The 17,792-nt window shown below is 36.7% G+C and overlaps 2 protein-coding genes across 2 annotated transcripts; one reads left to right on the top strand and one right to left on the bottom strand.

Annotated features, from left to right (window-relative positions):
• The first annotated feature begins 6,653 nt into the window (after nt 1-6,653).
• On the top strand, nt 6,654-8,086 carry LOC125859551 (pathogenesis-related thaumatin-like protein 3.5). Its single transcript, XM_049539320.1, has 3 exons — nt 6,654-7,251; nt 7,461-7,722; nt 7,814-8,086. Exons 1-3 carry the CDS (start codon nt 6,765-6,767, stop codon nt 7,953-7,955), a joined length of 891 nt encoding a protein of 296 aa, XP_049395277.1. The 5' UTR covers nt 6,654-6,764; the 3' UTR covers nt 7,956-8,086.
• Nucleotides 8,087-8,330: 244 nt separating this feature from the next.
• LOC125860613 (DNA-binding protein BIN4) lies at nt 8,331-16,214 on the bottom strand. Its single transcript, XM_049540609.1, has 12 exons — nt 15,984-16,214; nt 14,679-14,937; nt 14,516-14,577; nt 11,543-11,768; nt 10,941-11,005; nt 10,806-10,859; nt 10,034-10,151; nt 9,676-9,722; nt 9,536-9,562; nt 8,978-9,053; nt 8,702-8,838; nt 8,331-8,620 (listed from the first exon to the last, which is right to left on the bottom strand). Exons 1-12 carry the CDS (start codon nt 16,029-16,031, stop codon nt 8,525-8,527), a joined length of 1,215 nt encoding a protein of 404 aa, XP_049396566.1. The 5' UTR covers nt 16,032-16,214; the 3' UTR covers nt 8,331-8,524.
• Nucleotides 16,215-17,792: the final 1,578 nt, after the last annotated feature.

The following is a 17,792-nucleotide window of genomic DNA, read 5'->3' as shown; positions in this document are numbered from 1 at the left end:
GAGTACCCAAACATAAACTTACCATCATTGTCCCTTATGACTCCGCCTCCACCGCACTGCCCCTCCAAACAACTTCCATCAGAATTTATCTTGACACATGGAACCTCAGGTCTGTTCCACTTAACCCATATGCTCTTTTTCACAACAAACTTGCACTCTAGAATGTTTATAATGTCCTTCCATTCATGCCCCATGTTAAGTTGTTTATACTCGGACACAAGCGTCTGGCTCATATTAAAAGCTATCAAGGATATAGATCTTTTCAAAGACACTTTTTCTGTTCCATACTTGATAGCACACCTTGATCTCCATATTTCCCAAGACACAAAAATAGGGAGACATTTATAGATGAGAGATTTTATGGGATTAAATCCTTTACACTTCCATATGTTGATCAAGATTTGTCTATAGGAGGAATTGGCGCTACCAAGCCCTAATGGACCGCATATAAGTCTCCACAGATCACTTGCCATCTCCCCTCTGTAAAATAGATGTTCTACTCCTTCCATATCAGCAGATTTGCAACACACACATTTTGAAGGAATAGCTATCCCCATTCTACTAATCCTTAGATCGGTAGGAATTTTATCCCTTAAAGCTCTCCAAACAATAAAAGACATTTTAAAGGGAATGACTTTATTCCAGGTCATAGTATCAATCCAAGAACTTTGGTGAGTACTTCTTAGTAACTTCCAAGCAGAAGATACTTTGAAGACACCTTTACTATCAGCAGTCCATATAGGCTTGTCCAATTCATTCGGCTTGAATTCCATCTTCATATTGCAAATATTATAGGAAATTTCTTCAGGTAGAAGTCTATCCCAGCCCATCAATTCACATTGTCCATCCACAAACATGTCTTTGACTTTGTGATAACCAGGTTTTGCTCCATCAGGCAGGAAGTCAATAAGAGATCCAAAAGAACTCCAATTGTCATACCAGAAAGTAACATTACCTTTCCCAATTTTCCAGAGGATATGATGATCTACTTTTTTTTTTATTTTGCACATAGCATTCCAAGAATGAGAGTTACCTGAGTACCACTTCTTGACCAAAGGGTGCACTCTTTGGCAGTATTTAGCCATAAGGAATTTCTTCCATAATGACTGACTCGTTCTAAGATTCCACCATTGCTTTGTTGTGAAAGCATCACAAATGTCTTGAAGTTTTCTAAATTGGGCACCACCTTCGTCATAAGGTCTGCACAAATCATCCCAAGAGGCCCAATGGAACTTTTTCTTCTCATCAGTACCACTCCAGAAAAATCTAGCTACCACTCTTTCTAAGTGTTTTAAAACACCTTTTGGAGGATGAATCGCTGCTAGGAGATGAATAGGGAGTGCAAGGAGGACATGCTTGATTAGAACAGCTCTCCCACCAATTGAGAGAAGTTTGGATTGCCATCCAGTAATTCTACTAATAACCTTTTCAACCATCTCAGTGAAAATAACAATCTTTTTCCTTCCCGCATAAAGAGGACATCCTAGGTATTTAATAGGCATGTTCTTGTGGCTCATACCAGTAATTCCCTCAATTCTTGCGATATCTTCTTCTGTGGCCTTTGGAGCAAGAATAATACAAGATTTATGTTTGTTAATCATTTGTCCGGAGATCTTCTCGTACTCAGCAAGCGTGCCCATAAGAAGCTTGAGAGATGTTCTGCAACCACTGGAAAATAACATGATATCGTCAGCAAATGCTAGGTGATTAATAAGAGGGCCTTTCTTGCTCATATGAAATCCAATAAAGTCTTTCCTAAGAGAGATTTTATTAAGTTTCTGAGACAAATACTCAGCACTAAGTATAAAGAGTGAAGGGGAAATAGGGTCTCCTTGCCTGAGACCCCTCTCTAATTTAAAAAAACCATATCTAGAGCCATTCACTAGAAGAGAGTACCAATTACTCGAAATATGTCTATAAATCAAGTCAATCCAAATTTCACAAAAACCAAATTTCCTCATCAAAATGCATAAATACGGCCATGAAACTCTATCATATGCTTTTGCCATATCTAACTTGATTGCCACATTACCTTCAGTATTGGGGCAGGCAATGTCATGAATAATTTCTTGAGCTAACAAAATATTTTCAGTAATTGCCCTCCCTTTAACAAATCCACTCTGATTACCACTAATAAGATTAGGAAGACACTTACTTAACCTTGTATTAAGAAGCTTGGAAAATATTTTGCTAATCACATTACAAAGACTAATAGGTCTAATGTCTGAAAAATGTTGGGGGAAAGGAACCTTGGGCAACATGACGATGCAAGTATGAGTGAAACTTTTAGGAAGTGGTGCACCACAGAAAAAGGCTTGGATGGCCAAAGTAATGTCTTTACTAATAATATCCCAGCACACTTGAAAAAATTTGGCAGTGATACCATCAGGACCTGGGGCACTATCTGGGTCCATAGTGAAAACAACTTCTTTGATCTCATTCGTGGATGGCATGGCAATGAGTTCCATATTGGTTGCATCATTTATCACAGGGGAGATGCTGTTAAGTTCATCCAGGTTTTGGAACTCAGGAGTCTGGCAGAAAATTCCTTTGAAATATCTCACAGCTGCCTTACTGATACCTTCATTACCTTCTACCCATTGAAGTTGTTCATCCTGAATTTTGTTAATGTGCAGTCTTCTTCTCCTATCTTTTAAGTAACTATGAAAAAAGGCAGTATTCTGATCACCCTCACTAAGCCATTTCACTCTCGCTTTCTGTCTGAGAATGGAGTCTTGAACCTTGAGGTATTTGATATATTCAGCCTTATTTTTGTTCAAAAGCGCCCTTGTCCCCTCACTGTTATAAATGATCAAATTTTGCTCCAGTTCCGCAATGTTATTCTCAATATTTTTGGTATCTTCATAGATATCACCATATTTTTCTCTCGACCATATGCTTAGTCTCGCTTTTATCTTCTTCAACTTTAATTGCAAGTTCCACATTGGATTAGGTAGACATCCTTCACCCCAACTGGATCTCACACAATTTAAGAAGTCCTCATGCTCAGTCCATATGTTTAAGAACCTGAAATATTTAACAAAATCATTAGAGTTGACAGAAGATTGTACAAGAAGAGGCACATGATCTGAACACGCATTAGTAAGGTGAGTAACAGTGGTTTTGCCAAACTGATCAAACCACAATGAGTTATACAGAAGTCTAGCCAATCTCTTCCATATAGTATTAGAGCCTCCTCTGTTATTGCACCAGGTGAAAATATTCCCTACATAACCTGCATCTTCAATACCACAGTCAGATAAACAGGAAACAAAATCAAGGCTTTTCTCTGCCCTATGGGGTCGACCTCCTTTCTTCTCCATTGAATCAGAAATGACATTAAAATCACCTACAACAGCCCAAGGACCATTCAACCTATTTGAAATGGTCACAAGTTCTGTCCAAAGCTCTTTTCTGAGGGTTGTCCTGCATTTGGCATATACATTGGTTAAATGATACATAACATTAGTATCTTTATGGCATACCTGAAAAGTTACCTGTTGTTGGGAGTTGTCTTGGACCTTTACCTCAAAGTCATTAGACCAGAATGTCCAAATTTTATTATTGGAGTTGGAATGACAGCCTTCCATCCCAAGTTGTCTCATGTAAGTCATGATTTGATCACTTCTCACAAATGGTTCTTGTAAGCAGATGAAAGATAAGTTGTATTGAGCTTTGATGGTTTTAAGCCTTTCGAAGGCACATTGAGTGTTGACACTCCTTATGTTCCATGACAGAGCTTTAATCATTGGAAACATTAAGGTTTGTATCTTTGCATATCCCTTTGTTAGAGTCATCTCTTCCCCCAGGAGTCCAGTCTGTAACATGTACATCAGTTCCTCTTGGTGAGAGATTGTTAGTCATACAAAAATCTTGTTTTAGCGTTGTTCCTTTAGCATCAAGGTTATCTTTGTTATCTTGGGTATAGGACATATTGTTCATTTCTCCATCTGATACAGAAAGATCTCGACAAAATTCTCTATCCTCTTCTTCTGATTCAGTCTCATAATGGTTGTATTCATCATGGCATTTTTCTCCCCCCTGAGGAATGGGATTGTTCACATCAGTATCCATACTATCCTCTATTTGCAGGGTATGCTCATTGTTATGGGTAGGCACTCTCTTAACTTCTTCCGTAGTGTTAGGAGCATTACTGAACCTCGATGGATTATTGTCCACGTTTGTGACCCCTAAAACAGTTCCACAGAAGCTGTTAGACGGGTCATGTATTCCAGGATCTAGTGTATCTTTTCTTTCAACATAGAGGGGGACATTAAACATCTGGTCTTGTTGGAGTATCGCACCTTTTCCCCAAATAAAATCTGATTCATTTTTGTGCAAAACTTTTTCTTTCTTCTTTCTTTCCGGCCTTTTGTACGGATGGACTGCCTTGTTGATCATAGAGGCTTTTTTTGATCTCTTGGTCAAGGGTTGCCATGAGGGGTCATTGGTTTCCTCCTCAATGCCTATTGATTTCTTGCTACCCGGGAGCTTCTTGCCTTGATTAAGCTTGTTGGCCTTAATGGACATATTCCCTGAAGTTTCAACCTTCTCCATAGGCTTGTTCCCGTTGCTTTGCGTAACTGGATTATCAAGCATCTCGGTATTTTGACTACCCTGCACGGCTACCTCTAATTGCTGCTTTTTCCCATCGAGTTTGCCTTTATTTTTTCCTTTTCCCCTAGTCACTGTGGTCCAGCCCTCTTCCTCTTGGCACTTCTCTGGCTCCATATTAGTATCAAGATCAGTTTGTAAATTTATTTCTTGATTTCTTATGGTATCCACTTGCATTCCATTATCCTTGGTATGTTCTTGTATTTTGTCAAAAGCTATCGACGCACTTGTACTAGTTGTTCCTTCTTTTCCTTCATTAGCATATTCATTTCTTAACTCCGGGTAAAGGACCCTGCATTTAGCATCACTGTGACCTTGAATTTTACATTTAAAACAAAATTCTGGAATAGCTTCAAACTCCAGCTTTTGCACAAGACACTCTTTCATGCCTTCCGAGTTTGTAATTTCGATCTGAACTTCCTTTAAGGGTGGTCTTGTGACATCGATTTCGACCTTGACTTTCGCAGTAGTGGGTCTCGTCTTAGATAAGGTGGCCCTGTCCGTGATGATCGGAGTGCCAATAGGAGCTAAAATACGACATAAAGCATCCCACTCAAAATAATGCCAAGGAAGGTCCGGCAGATTCACCCATACTGGCGCAAGAGTGGTCTCCTTCTCGGGTTTGAAGTCTGTTGTCCATTTGAGAAGTTTCATTTGCATTCCACAGATTGACAGAAAATTCCTACTGTAGACATTTCTATGATCTTCTTCCAGTTCAAAATCAATGAAAACATGGTGCATATTGTAGACCCCAATTTTCACTCCCCCCTTTAGGTCTACCACTCTATTAAACTCCAATCGAATTTTATCTATTGAAGGTCTGATTCTCGAGAATTTTCCCACTACCGTGAGACGACACGATTCAGCTAGGAGATCGTCTTCATCTTTGGTGAAGGTGACAATAGCCCTACCTTCAGATAAATTGTAAGATCTGTGTGGTAGATTAACTTTCTTCCTCCTCCCCCTGTTTGTATGATTCCTCAAAGCCTCTGCAAAACTTCGCCCTTCACTAATATTTTCCCTCTGGTCGGAAATCGATCCTTTAGTAAACTGTTGAATACTCCATTTGCCTATTTGCTTTTCTGGAGAGTTAAGGATTAGAGCTTTTTGTCCAACACTTTGGGAGGGGGGGGGGGAAAGCTTTGCGCAAGAGAAGGGGAGTGGTCTGGGGGGAAAGGAGGTGGTCGGACCGGCGGAGCCACCCGACGCAATAGTACAACTATTTAATACGTATTATTTATGAAAAAAGAAGAAGAAGAGTTAATGATATTTTAGCAATTAAATATTTTTTGATGTTTTAGCAAAGAACTTTGTTGCAAAGGAAGTGTACAAATAAATAAAGTGTGAAGGGTATTTTTGTAAACATATATTTTTTAATAGAAATTATGCAAGATTTGTTATTTCTAATACATCAAACCAAACAATGTATAAGAAATAATGCATGCATTACTAATGCACCCTATTTTACATTGTTCTTGTACACTCTAGAAAAAAATGCCGCTCAAGCTAACTTCTCAAAAGCTTAGTTTACATCCACGTCTCGGTCTATCCAACTCACTTTTAGTTTGGAATTATTAATTTTACACTTTTTATTTTAAGCTTAGAAGTTTTTAAAACATAAATTTTATGACAAATTTAAGATCACAAGCTTCAAATCACACAAATAAAACATGCCTTTCTACTTTAAGAAAACAGATTTTAAAAATCTTTGTTTTTTTTTTCTTAAACTCACTATCATTCAAGTTAGTGGAATAGCATGCCCCTTTACTGTTTGTCGGTAAATTTTTATTTATTTATTTATAATTTATGGGAATCTAGATACACCTTTTTATATGGTCTAACCTTTTCACGCACTGCAAACATAACTGATTCATTTCCAAAGATAAAATTAAAAAATGAAGATTTCTAAAGAAAGGAATTACCTCTTATTGGGGCCATCCAAGATAGTAGATACAAAGAAATGCTAAATCCATAGGTGTGGTGTTGCAGCTGATGAATTAGCTAAGCAACTTAACCATATGGATTTTGTATCAAATATGTCAAATTCCTTCCACGTATAAATATGGTAGGGTGGTTCATTTTCGTTAACTTTATTTTTCCCAGAAATATAGGACAAAGACATTAGCTATAAACTAAAGGACCATAATAATATGCTCACCATAACTTCCTGGAAAGAGCTTTCAATTACCTTACTTTTCTGCGCGTTGATTTCTCATTCCTTTGCCTCGACTTTCACCATTACTAACAACTGCCCTTATACAATATGGCCTGGAACATTGTCTGGTTCCTCATCACCTCAACTTTCCACGACGGGATTTCAATTGAATGCTGGCCAAAGCATCAGGATTCCAAGTGTCACGGGATGGTCAGGTCGCATTTGGGCAAGGACTGGCTGCATTTTTGATGAGTCTGGTGTTGGCTCTTGTCAAACAGGGGACTGTGGTGGTAAGCTTGAATGTGATGGCCTTGGTGCAACACCACCTGCCTCTCTCTTCGAGATAACTCTAGGGACGGGAGATACCAAAGATTTCTATGATGTCAGCATTGTTGATGGTTATAATCTGCCAATGGTTGCAACCCCACAGGGAGTTCCTGGTGGATGCAATGCCACTGGTTGTGTTTCCAATCTTAACATGGGTAAGCTCCCTATGTAGTTGTTTCCTCCCACCAAGCAAAAGTGCCGGTAACTACGCCCACTACAGCTGAGGCAGACGAGAATAAATCACCTAGCTTCTTTGCCTCTAACTAGAATTTGAACCCTTATCTTCCATACCCTTGGACTCAAATAAGCTTTGAAGCATTTAGCAGAAAAGACTTAACAATTTTTTTTTCCAAATATCTAACAGGTTGTCCCAAAGAACTTCAAGTGGTGGGTGGAGATGGAGGAGGAAATGTAGTAGCATGCAAGAGTGCATGTGAGGCCTTTGGTTTAGACCAGTACTGTTGTGCTGGAGAGTTTGCCAATCCAACAACTTGTCGTCCATCATTCTATTCCAGCATCTTTAAAAGAGCTTGTCCAAGGGCTTATAGCTATGCATATGATGATGGCACCAGCACTTTTACCTGCAAGGCTTCTGACTACGCGATCATCTTCTGTCCTATGAATGGGTAATGTGTATAAATATATCTCACTATCAAACACTACATCTTATGTTTTTTTTGTTTTCCCCTAATCTACCACTATTGGATTGTGAAACAGGGTGAAGAGGCCCAACGGGGGAGAAAGAACACCTATTGAAGAAAGTAAAATGGAGAAGTTCCCAGGGATGACCTCATCGTCAAACATTCTCCTTCCTTTCCCCATGCTGATTGGGCTGTTATTTCAGTTTATATCTCTATAAATAAGTCAACAGCATAAATCAGGATATGTTTTGGCATAATGAGAGAACGGAGCAGCATTTGACTGGACATATGACAAAGTTAAGGAATGTTATCTCGAGAAATAGCTGGGCATTCCTAAGGAAACTTACACAGAAAACAATACAAATGGCAACTTATTTACAATATCGACAGTATCTTGTACCACAGCATTATGCCTCTTTATTTGATTTAGTATCACATTCTGCGCACTAACAAAAATATACAAAATTAGATGATTCGTTGGATCAAACCAACGAACCTCTAAATTCACTTCTAACAGGACAAATATAAAGGAAAAGTAAATCACATTCAGATATTGAAGCTCATCGACATTAAAAAAATTTATGGTAATATGGAGGATAATCATGTGAAAATCTTGCAAATAATACATTTTGTGCGGCCTCTACTAATTATCTAGTTTCCCAAATCTACTTTCGTTAGCTTTAAGAAAAAATTATGATCGGTATAAGTTTACAAAGCACAGAAGAAAATGGGAAAAGAAAATAATGAGAATACATAACAAATGAAAAGAAATATGTACAGTAGTAGCTTATTTTTTGCTCTTGCTTTTCTTCTGCACTTGAGGTTTCTTTTTTACTTTCTTTGGTATCTTTGCTCCCTTCTTGCCCTTCTTTTGTTCCATAGCCTGCACAGCGAGCTTGAATCTCAATTTATGATCTAGAAAGTGAAGCAACTGTTAGTGGTAAACAAAAAGAACAGAGCATACCGAGGCTTTCTTAGCTTTTGCTTTGACATTCCCATTGGTCTGATGATCAACATTCTCATTCTGGTCACCTTGGGAAGCTGGTCGCGTCAAATTTTCAGCCTCCTCATCCGAATCAAATGTGAAACCATCTAGAGTCCCTATTAATATCAGAAGGAACGATTCAAATGAAGTCAATTCGAATTCGACTGTAAATGGCTTCATACCAAAGTGAAACACGAGGGAGATGGTTGAAACTACTTGCTACAAAAATAGATATATATCAGATAGAACTGCTACCTTCAATCATGGTTTCAGCATCATAAACATTTGATTGTGACTTCAGCTGTATGAAGTCATTCATGATGGCCTCCACCTGATCAGAAGCACATAATCATATCAATTAACAGCATAAATCTTACTCTCTCCGTCCCATATTAGACGGGTACTTACTATTTTACACGGTTATTAAGAAATCATTAATAGATTGATCAACTTTACTATTTTATCTTTTATTCATATTAATTAGCCTCTTTAAAAAAGAAATGTTGGATCTTTAAAATTTGCTTTAACTTCCAAAGTCATATAAATTGTAGGGGGTAAAATGGGAAAAAATTAGTTAATTCTATCCTGATTTAATAAGTGATCGAGTAATATGGGACAAATACTTTTATAAGATACTCATCTAATATGGGACGGAGGTAGTACTTATTTTTTTAAAAAAACAACGAAGGACACACTTCGATAAATTGGAAAGTAAAAAGAGAGACAGACAGCAATTCTAAAGCAAAACATCACATCTCCAATTTCCTCACTATGGATAGGGCAGATAAATCAATAAGCAAGACAGAAACAAACCTTTGCTTCTGATGGTCCAAAGCTTACCTAAAAAAGGTAAATTTATGTTAGATCTACATATGAGAAGGTGGGTGGGTGTGTGAGCAAGAGGGGGGATAGGTAAGGAAAGCTAATAATTGCTTGAGAGAAGAGCGTCATACCACACAAAACGTCCTGGAAGGCAATATCGTCGTTTTATATATGGTTCCTGAGATATAAAAGGACTAAGCATTCATATAAAATTTCATATTAACCATAGTAAATAAGATTGCAAGATTTTGTTTTTTCTGGAAATTGCTAGACTCAATTATCAAACCTAAATCAGAATATGCTAGTGCTTCTATGCTGTAAACATCGGGCTAAAGTAAATATGATAGCATATTGTTTGAAGTTAAGAAATTCTTGCCATGCCAGAATGATAATGATGAGCTATTACATTGTTTGAAACATATTCAAAAGCAACCACGGCCGGGACTTGAAAGAATTTGGTAGATAAACTTTTGAGAAACATGTATGTACCTTTCAAATCGAGAAGCATCTCATGGTTTCCTGATGGACCATCCGAAACGATTATCCTCCCGACAGCACCCACATCACCACTCAGATCTACGGAATCACCTTCACACTCCACAAGTGCCTATATCAAAGTGATGCAAACCTTGACAAAGTTTAGCAGAAAATAACAGAACAGATTTGGTTGGAGGGTGGGGTTGGGGGTGGGGCAAATACAAGTACAAAAGCACTTCCCCTTTGAATGAGTCCTCTGCGATGCAAATCTGGATTAGTCAAGGCCCAAATGCAATTACCGGACACCAGGCGAGAAACAAAAGAAAAAGACATCTAATTGATCATAAATCAATAGAAGTGCGAACTAGATGATACCTAAGCACTACTTTTTTATTTATTTTTGACAACATGCTGCTAATTCATGCACATCTCAACTCTTACCAGCACAAATAAGGTAACTCTTCCCAACAAAAGCTTAAGCAGATGGGAAAATTCAACTAGTGTCACCTACATGACTTATTTTGAAAAAAAAACATAGTATGGTGAAACTTTAGATGCCAAACAGAAGCCACCATATCCTCTCTCTCTGACATCTTGGAAAAATACTTTTCAGTTTGAAAAAAAAAAACCGGAAAGGGGGTGCAATCTAGGAATCTCTGAACTAATTGGCTGATTTGAGAAGAACATTTGCTGGAAGGAAAAGAACAAAGAGACAAACAGGCAAACCATAGTAATCACCTCCATGCCAAGAGAGTCACTACTCACTACACTCTGCTTACTTTACCTTTGTCCTCTGTACTTTCTCGGGAAGAACCAAAGGCAGCCTTGAAGATGACAACTATACACAATAATCATAAAAGTGAATCAGTGAACAGTCAACATATCCAAAGATCCATCAAGGATTAATAAAGTTTCTCACATTTGATCCACTTTGTTTCTCTGGAATATTTTCCTCCATGGCTTCCATGTCTTCCTTCTCTACACCTATTTCAAACAACACATTACAAAGAAAAATAATAAAATGCCTGGAAAATCAACAATTCGACAATATAAAGAGTGCAGAACCATAATTTAAGGTTAAACATACACTTGCTACAAATGTTTTGAGATCCATTCACCTTTAATATATTAATAGCCTATTTGACCAAGATTTTGGGAGGCCAAACATACTTTATTTTTTCAAAAAATGCTTATTTTTTAAAAAAAGTTAGGTGTTTGGCCAAGCTTTGAGGAAAATAAGTGTTGGGAAGTAGCAGAAGCTATTTTCCCGAAGCTAAAAAAATTAGCTTTTCTCCATAAGTACTTTTCTAGAAAGCACTTCTGAGAAAATACACTTAGGAGCACTTATTAAAAGCTTGGGCAAACATTAATTACCGCTCAAAAATGTTTTTCAAATTGATTAAACCACCAAAAAGTAGTTTTTTGTAAAGCACTTTTCAAAATAAGCTGATTTTAGAAGCTTGGCCAAACAGGCCATAAGTCATATGGTTAGAATTCAGAAGCTAGAAACAGACTGCTTACCTTCATTCAGCTGATTCTCTAGTTTTATCTTCTTTTCCTGTTCCTCTTTCTTCATTTTTTTCTTAGGAGATTTTTGCTTAGAGATTACATCATTTTCTTCTTTCTTTGTAGCCTTAGCATCGTGCATAAGCAACTCTTTGTCAAGGACTTCCTCCACTTTCATGGAACTGCCATCATGAGGAGACTCAGAATCCGATGACAACGTACACACTGAATGACTGGGTTCCTGTATGAACCAAATATATGATTGAGATCAAACTAAGATCACTATAGTCAACAATATTTGCATAGTAGTTAACAATGAAGTGTATGGGAGATCCACAGACTCTGAGGATTAAGCCTACATGTCCGTGAACTCCGGGCAACTGATCAAAGGAGAACAAGATGCCTACACCATACTGTGATAATTTTCACAAGGATGGCCAAAGTAAAATCACCACTTGTAGCAATTGCCAAAACTAATGATAACAAGTGGGATTACCATTACTGATACCTAGAATGAGAAAAGTGTCCGTGCAAATCTAACAGATTCATTGGGTAAGGATAGGGATGTGTCAAAAGGTTTTAATCTGATTGATTTTGGACGAGTTAATTGAAGGATGAAAAATCAATTGTCGAAGAACAGATTCTGGGTAGAGTAGCTATTTCAATATATTATAAATTGCCACGTTAAGCAATTTCATCATTCTAGCATACCAAGAGGTTTGAACTACCTCGGCTGTTCCCGAAGCCTAGAACAGTATTTCCAGCCAAACTAAACTGCTAGCTAGTGGACATCTTTTGCTTCACAAGAAGAGAAATACTATCAAGAAACTGATTAAGATAAGTTCGAAGTGCAGTTTCGCTGTTTCAGGCAATTTCACAGACATTTTCCACAGTGAATGCTTATAAGAAACTATTTAGAAGAATAACTATTCTATCAGAAAACTCTAATAGTACTAATATGTCTAGGGCTCTAGGCTCTTTTATCCATTTACTCTTTAACATCATACCCAGTGAAAGTGGGGTCTGATTACTCCTACCTTGTGGAGCTAGAGAGGCGGTTTCTGGAGGACCCTCCGTTAGAGTACAACAAATCAAAGTAGGTGTGAAAAGGGAAAACAACTGTGAAAAAAACATAACTAATAAGGAACCAGTAAGAAACAACAAAATAGTGCAATAACCAAAATACCATAAACAACATATTAGGATAGAAATCAACAGTAAGACACTACAAGAATAAGGCTAATACTACGATAGACACCATCAAGCCTAAACCCATTGAAAAGTAAGACAACACTCCACTACCTACTAACCTTTTCCCTTAATCCACAACCTCCACACCCTCCTATCTAAGATCATGTCCTCAGTAAACTAAAATTGCATCATTTCCTATCTAACTCACTTTTTCCCGATACATTTTCGGCCTACCTCTACCTCTCCTCGTACCAACTATATCCAACCTCTCACGCCTCCTCACTGGTTATTTGCGCATCTCCTCTCCACATGCTTAAACCATCTCATCTAGCTTCTCTCATCTTGTCCACCACAAAGGTCACTCCCACATTGGCTTGGATATCCTCATTCCTAATTTTATTGCTCTTAATATGCCCACAAATCTATCTCAACATCCTCATTTCCGCAACTTGCATCTTCTGAACATGGGAGTCTTGACTGGCCAACATTCAGCCCTACACAACAAAATTATTCTAACCACCACACTATAAAACTTACCTTTAAGTTTAGATGGTACCTTTTTGTCACACATGATTCTGTACTCCACTTCATCCACGTTGCACAAATACGATGTGTGACATTGTCAATATCCTATTTCTCTGGATTAAAAACCCAAGATACTTGAAATTATCTCTCTTAGGGATAGCCTGTGTGTCAAGCTTCACTTCTATGCCTGCCACATGCATTGCATCACTAAATTTGAACTCCAAATATTTCATTTTGGTCCTGCTCAACCTAAATCCTTTAAACTCCAGAGTTTGCCTTCACACCTCCAACCAAGCATTAATTCTATTGCATATCTCATCAAACAGTATTAGATCATCTGCAAATAACATATACCAGAGCATTTTATCTTGAATATATCGTGTCAATTCATCCATCACCAAGGCAAATAAGAAGAGGCTAAGTATTGATCCATGGTGCAACCCCATCTCAACCGGAAAGTGTTGAATCTCCTCCCACCGTTTTAACCCAAATCTGGGCTCCATCATAAATGTCCTTCATCGCCCTAATGCAAGTCACCAACACACCTCTACTCTCCAAGCATCAAGAATCTCTAGAGGACTTCAGTTAGGACTATCATAGGCTTCTTCAAGGTCAATGGACACCATATTTAAGTCCCTCTTCCTTTTCCTATATTTCTCCACCAATCTCCTCACAAGATGGATGACTTCTGAAGTAGAAACACACCAGCCTAAATCCAAATTGGTTCTCGGAAATACTCAACTATTTACTATTCATTTACCAAAACTATGACTAAATAGTTAACTGATCAGCTTTTGAAGTCACTATTTTCTTGTGCTTGATTGCTGCAAACCCTCTTGAAAAACAGGAGTGCCTTGGGGAACAGGGATATAGATGGTGCATGGTTGTCATCATCTCGTGGCGTAGGTCTGATCTTTCTAGGGGCATATTTGGTATTGCTTCATTGATCACAACTCACTGAAGATTGTCAATGGAGCAATCATTGACTGCGGCATCTCGAAAGTATGATTGGTATAGAGCTCGCTAGAGATAGGGGCAAATAATATAAAAGCAAAGATCAAGGGTCTCATTTAAGCTGCATATGAGCAAAAACATAGCGTCAACTGGTACCGTACAGGTGAACGATCTAGTCGCTTCTTTGACATACTTTGAGTACTTAAGTATTTAACCCACTCTCTATACATTCTCAGTCAACAATAAAAGCTGAACTTCCATGACTGATGATAGTTCATTAAATTAAAAAATAAATACAGATAATAGGAAACTACTTACTTTATCTGTAAAAGGCTTCTCCAATGCTCTTCTCTTCGTTAAAGCCTTGTCAGTTCCTTTTCCTGTATCATTGGAAAGAGAAGATCTTTACTGGGCCCTTCTTTAATTTCGCACTTACAATCTAATGCAGTTGATTCACTCGGTAAAATGGATTAGCTAATACCTTTTTTTTCACTCTGGTTTTCCTTCTTTCTCTTCCTAGTAGGTGTGCGATCTACTTTTTCATTTTTAATCGGAGAATTTACTTCAGATGTCTTTGGGAGTTGAGATCCATGCCCATCCTGACTACTTTTGTCCTCAGAAAGTGATGTTTTATCCTTCTGAAACAGCTTACTCAGATTGATGCTATCCTCATCATCACTTAGATGGTTGTTATTTACAGGAGATTCAGATCCGGATGATAAGGTTATCGCAGCAGGTGCCTGCATCATTTTAACATCAGATTGTCTTGGTCGTTAATAGGAACATGGAGCAACAACAGAACAAATAATAACTAAACAATGCCCACTCTTTCAACTAAAGTGTGTGGAGAACCAATTTATATCAAAACAGCAGAACTTATACTTGAATAATGACCTTAAGAAGCATAAGGGGATACAATTAAGTTATAGTGAGTGGTTATACTATACATATCAATTTTTCCATTTACAGCTTGTTTGGATGGTTGTTACTAGCATTGCATTGTGCTTTTAGTTTAAATACAATGTTTGTTTTGATTATTACTTAAATTCTAGGTATCATATTGTTAAATTCATCCATAGGTAAAGACGAAAAGTCTCATTTATGTAACGACCAATTTGGTGTGATCGGGTTATTACCTTATTTTTTCTTATTATTTTGTCTTTGCTTATTATCCAACAATCTTATTTTATCCCTTGCCCTACCTTTCTATAATAGCTCCACCCGGTACCTTTTCTAGAAGAATGGCCTTTGAATTGTTGATGTGTGACATTATATAATGACAAAAAATAATGCAATCTATCCAAACATTGTATTCATTAAAACAAACAATACAATAAGTAAGAATATGACACAACCATCCAAACCTATCTAGGTGAATAATAGAAAAGGTAGGGTTCAAAGGAATTTACACAAAAAGGGGATTTTCATTACTAGTATTTTCCCAAGTCCCCACCAACTGTTTTCGGCTTGAAGTGATACACAGTAAACAATGATTTCAACTAAAACTAATTGCCCCAAATTCGCATACCCTAACAGAAATGTGCTCTAAAACTATATACATGTAATTGAATCTACCTCCGCCAAGAAGCACTCTGAACAACAATTTGAATTGATCAAAGTTTAAATCTCGCAGCTGAAAGACCAATCAAACTGAAGTTCAAAATCGGTTTAAACTCAATCACATGGTTGTTCAACTAATTAAACATAGATTCAGTGCATAAAACCGATTTTGAGAAGTGCATAGCGAGCAAATTTATGAATTCCGATGAAAACAAAACAGGTATACCTGAAAACTGCGGAGCCAATCTGGAGATTCTTCTCTAGAATCAGCCATTTTCTGAGTTTTGAGGGAATAATTTCAGTGGATACTAAAACCCTTGCCTGCGAGAGAGAAAAAAAGAGTGAGAAATTAAAGTGAAAATATGAGTATGATGTAATATATGTATATCGTTAAAGGCAAGATACTGGAAATTATTTTCCCTCCATTTGATTTCAGATTTTACATAGGAAAAGGCTTGTGAGTAGTGTCTTCATAAATGTATTCTTAATTTTATATTTTTATAAGAGATTTCAAAATAATAATTTTTTTTTAAAAAAAACTTTTGTGCAATTTGCAAATCATTATATGCATCCATTTCCTCATTTAGATAATGCAAAATCAATATCATAAAGTAATACTATAAAACTCCCTTCATTTTAATTAATTCATGTGAATATATAAATTAATCCATTTATAAAATTATCCTTTCTATAATTTAAAATAATTCAATTTAATTTTTTTATCCTAGCTTTTATAATTCTAAAAATTAAAATGATTTAAATTTTTTTAATCCTAGTCTTATAATTTTATATATTATAACACGTTTAAAATCTCAAATTTCTAAACTCTTAAAATCGCATAAATATTAGTACTCCCTCCGTTTCAAAAGATTGGTCTGGTTTGACTTGGCACAAAGTTTAAGAAATTAAAGAAGTCTTTTGAATCTTGTAGTCCTAAATTAAAGTTATGTCAAATGTACAAAATTGTCCTTAATCTTGTGGTCTTAAACATGCCACGTGAAAAGCAAAAAGTAAAATGTTACCAAAAAAGGAAAGAGGTCATTTTTTTGAAACTAACTAAAAAGGAAAGTAGGTCATTCTTTGTGAAACGGATGGAGTAGTATACAACAATAATAACATATCAAGAGAAATTTGAGGGGTGCGAGGAGAATAGGATATATAGATTGGAGAGGTTGTTTCCCAAAAGAACTCGCTCAAGTGCAACAAATCTAGGTGAAAAAAAGGAGTCAATGAAGAAAATATAGCAAGTAACAATAAAATAGTGTGATAATCAAAACACACTAGCCAATATATTAGGATAAATTATTGTAAATAATAATAAATTTTTAGAAACATTAAAAACAAGAACTATAATAATATAACTAATACAATGACAAACACCAATCACACTAAGCAAGACAACATTGCATTATCTACTAACATTCTACCCTAATACATGTCATTTATACCCTCTTATTGAAGGTCGTGTCTTTGATAAGTTGAAGCTAGGTCATATCTTGTTTTATCACCCCTCTCTAATGCTTTCTCAGCCCACTGACCTCTCCTCGTACCATGTATAATCAACCTTTCACACCATTCTCACTTGAGTGTCTATGCATTTCCTACAAAATAAACCATTTCAATCTTGCTTTTTTCATCTTATCCATCATAAAAACTCCTCCCACTTTATTATGAATATCTTTATTTCTAATATTATCACTCCTAATATGACTACAGTGCACCTCATATCCGGGTAAACATTAAACCAACATATTTAAAATGGTAAGCTTTAAAGTTTTGTTTCTTTTTCTCTATCTTGTTTTTTGTAACAATTTCTTTTTGATATGTGTAAACAAAATAATGCATTTTTTTATTTGGACTTGAGAATCAACGCCAAATGGAAGGGATTTCAAACCTTATGACCCAACAACCAAAAGTATGAAAATTGGGAAAAAGAGAATTTAGTCATGACATAACTATGCACGAATTATTTTTTTAACTACGTGCCTCACATATTAAAATACTATTGGAACGTTGAAAAGAGAAAGTACTAGTG

This window comes from Solanum stenotomum, chromosome 3 (assembly GCF_019186545.1).
Source record: "Solanum stenotomum isolate F172 chromosome 3, ASM1918654v1, whole genome shotgun sequence".
NCBI classification, from domain to species: domain Eukaryota; kingdom Viridiplantae; phylum Streptophyta; class Magnoliopsida; order Solanales; family Solanaceae; genus Solanum; species Solanum stenotomum.
Note: the sequence above shows the minus strand (reverse complement) of the source record. Positions and strands in the feature narration are given on the sequence as shown.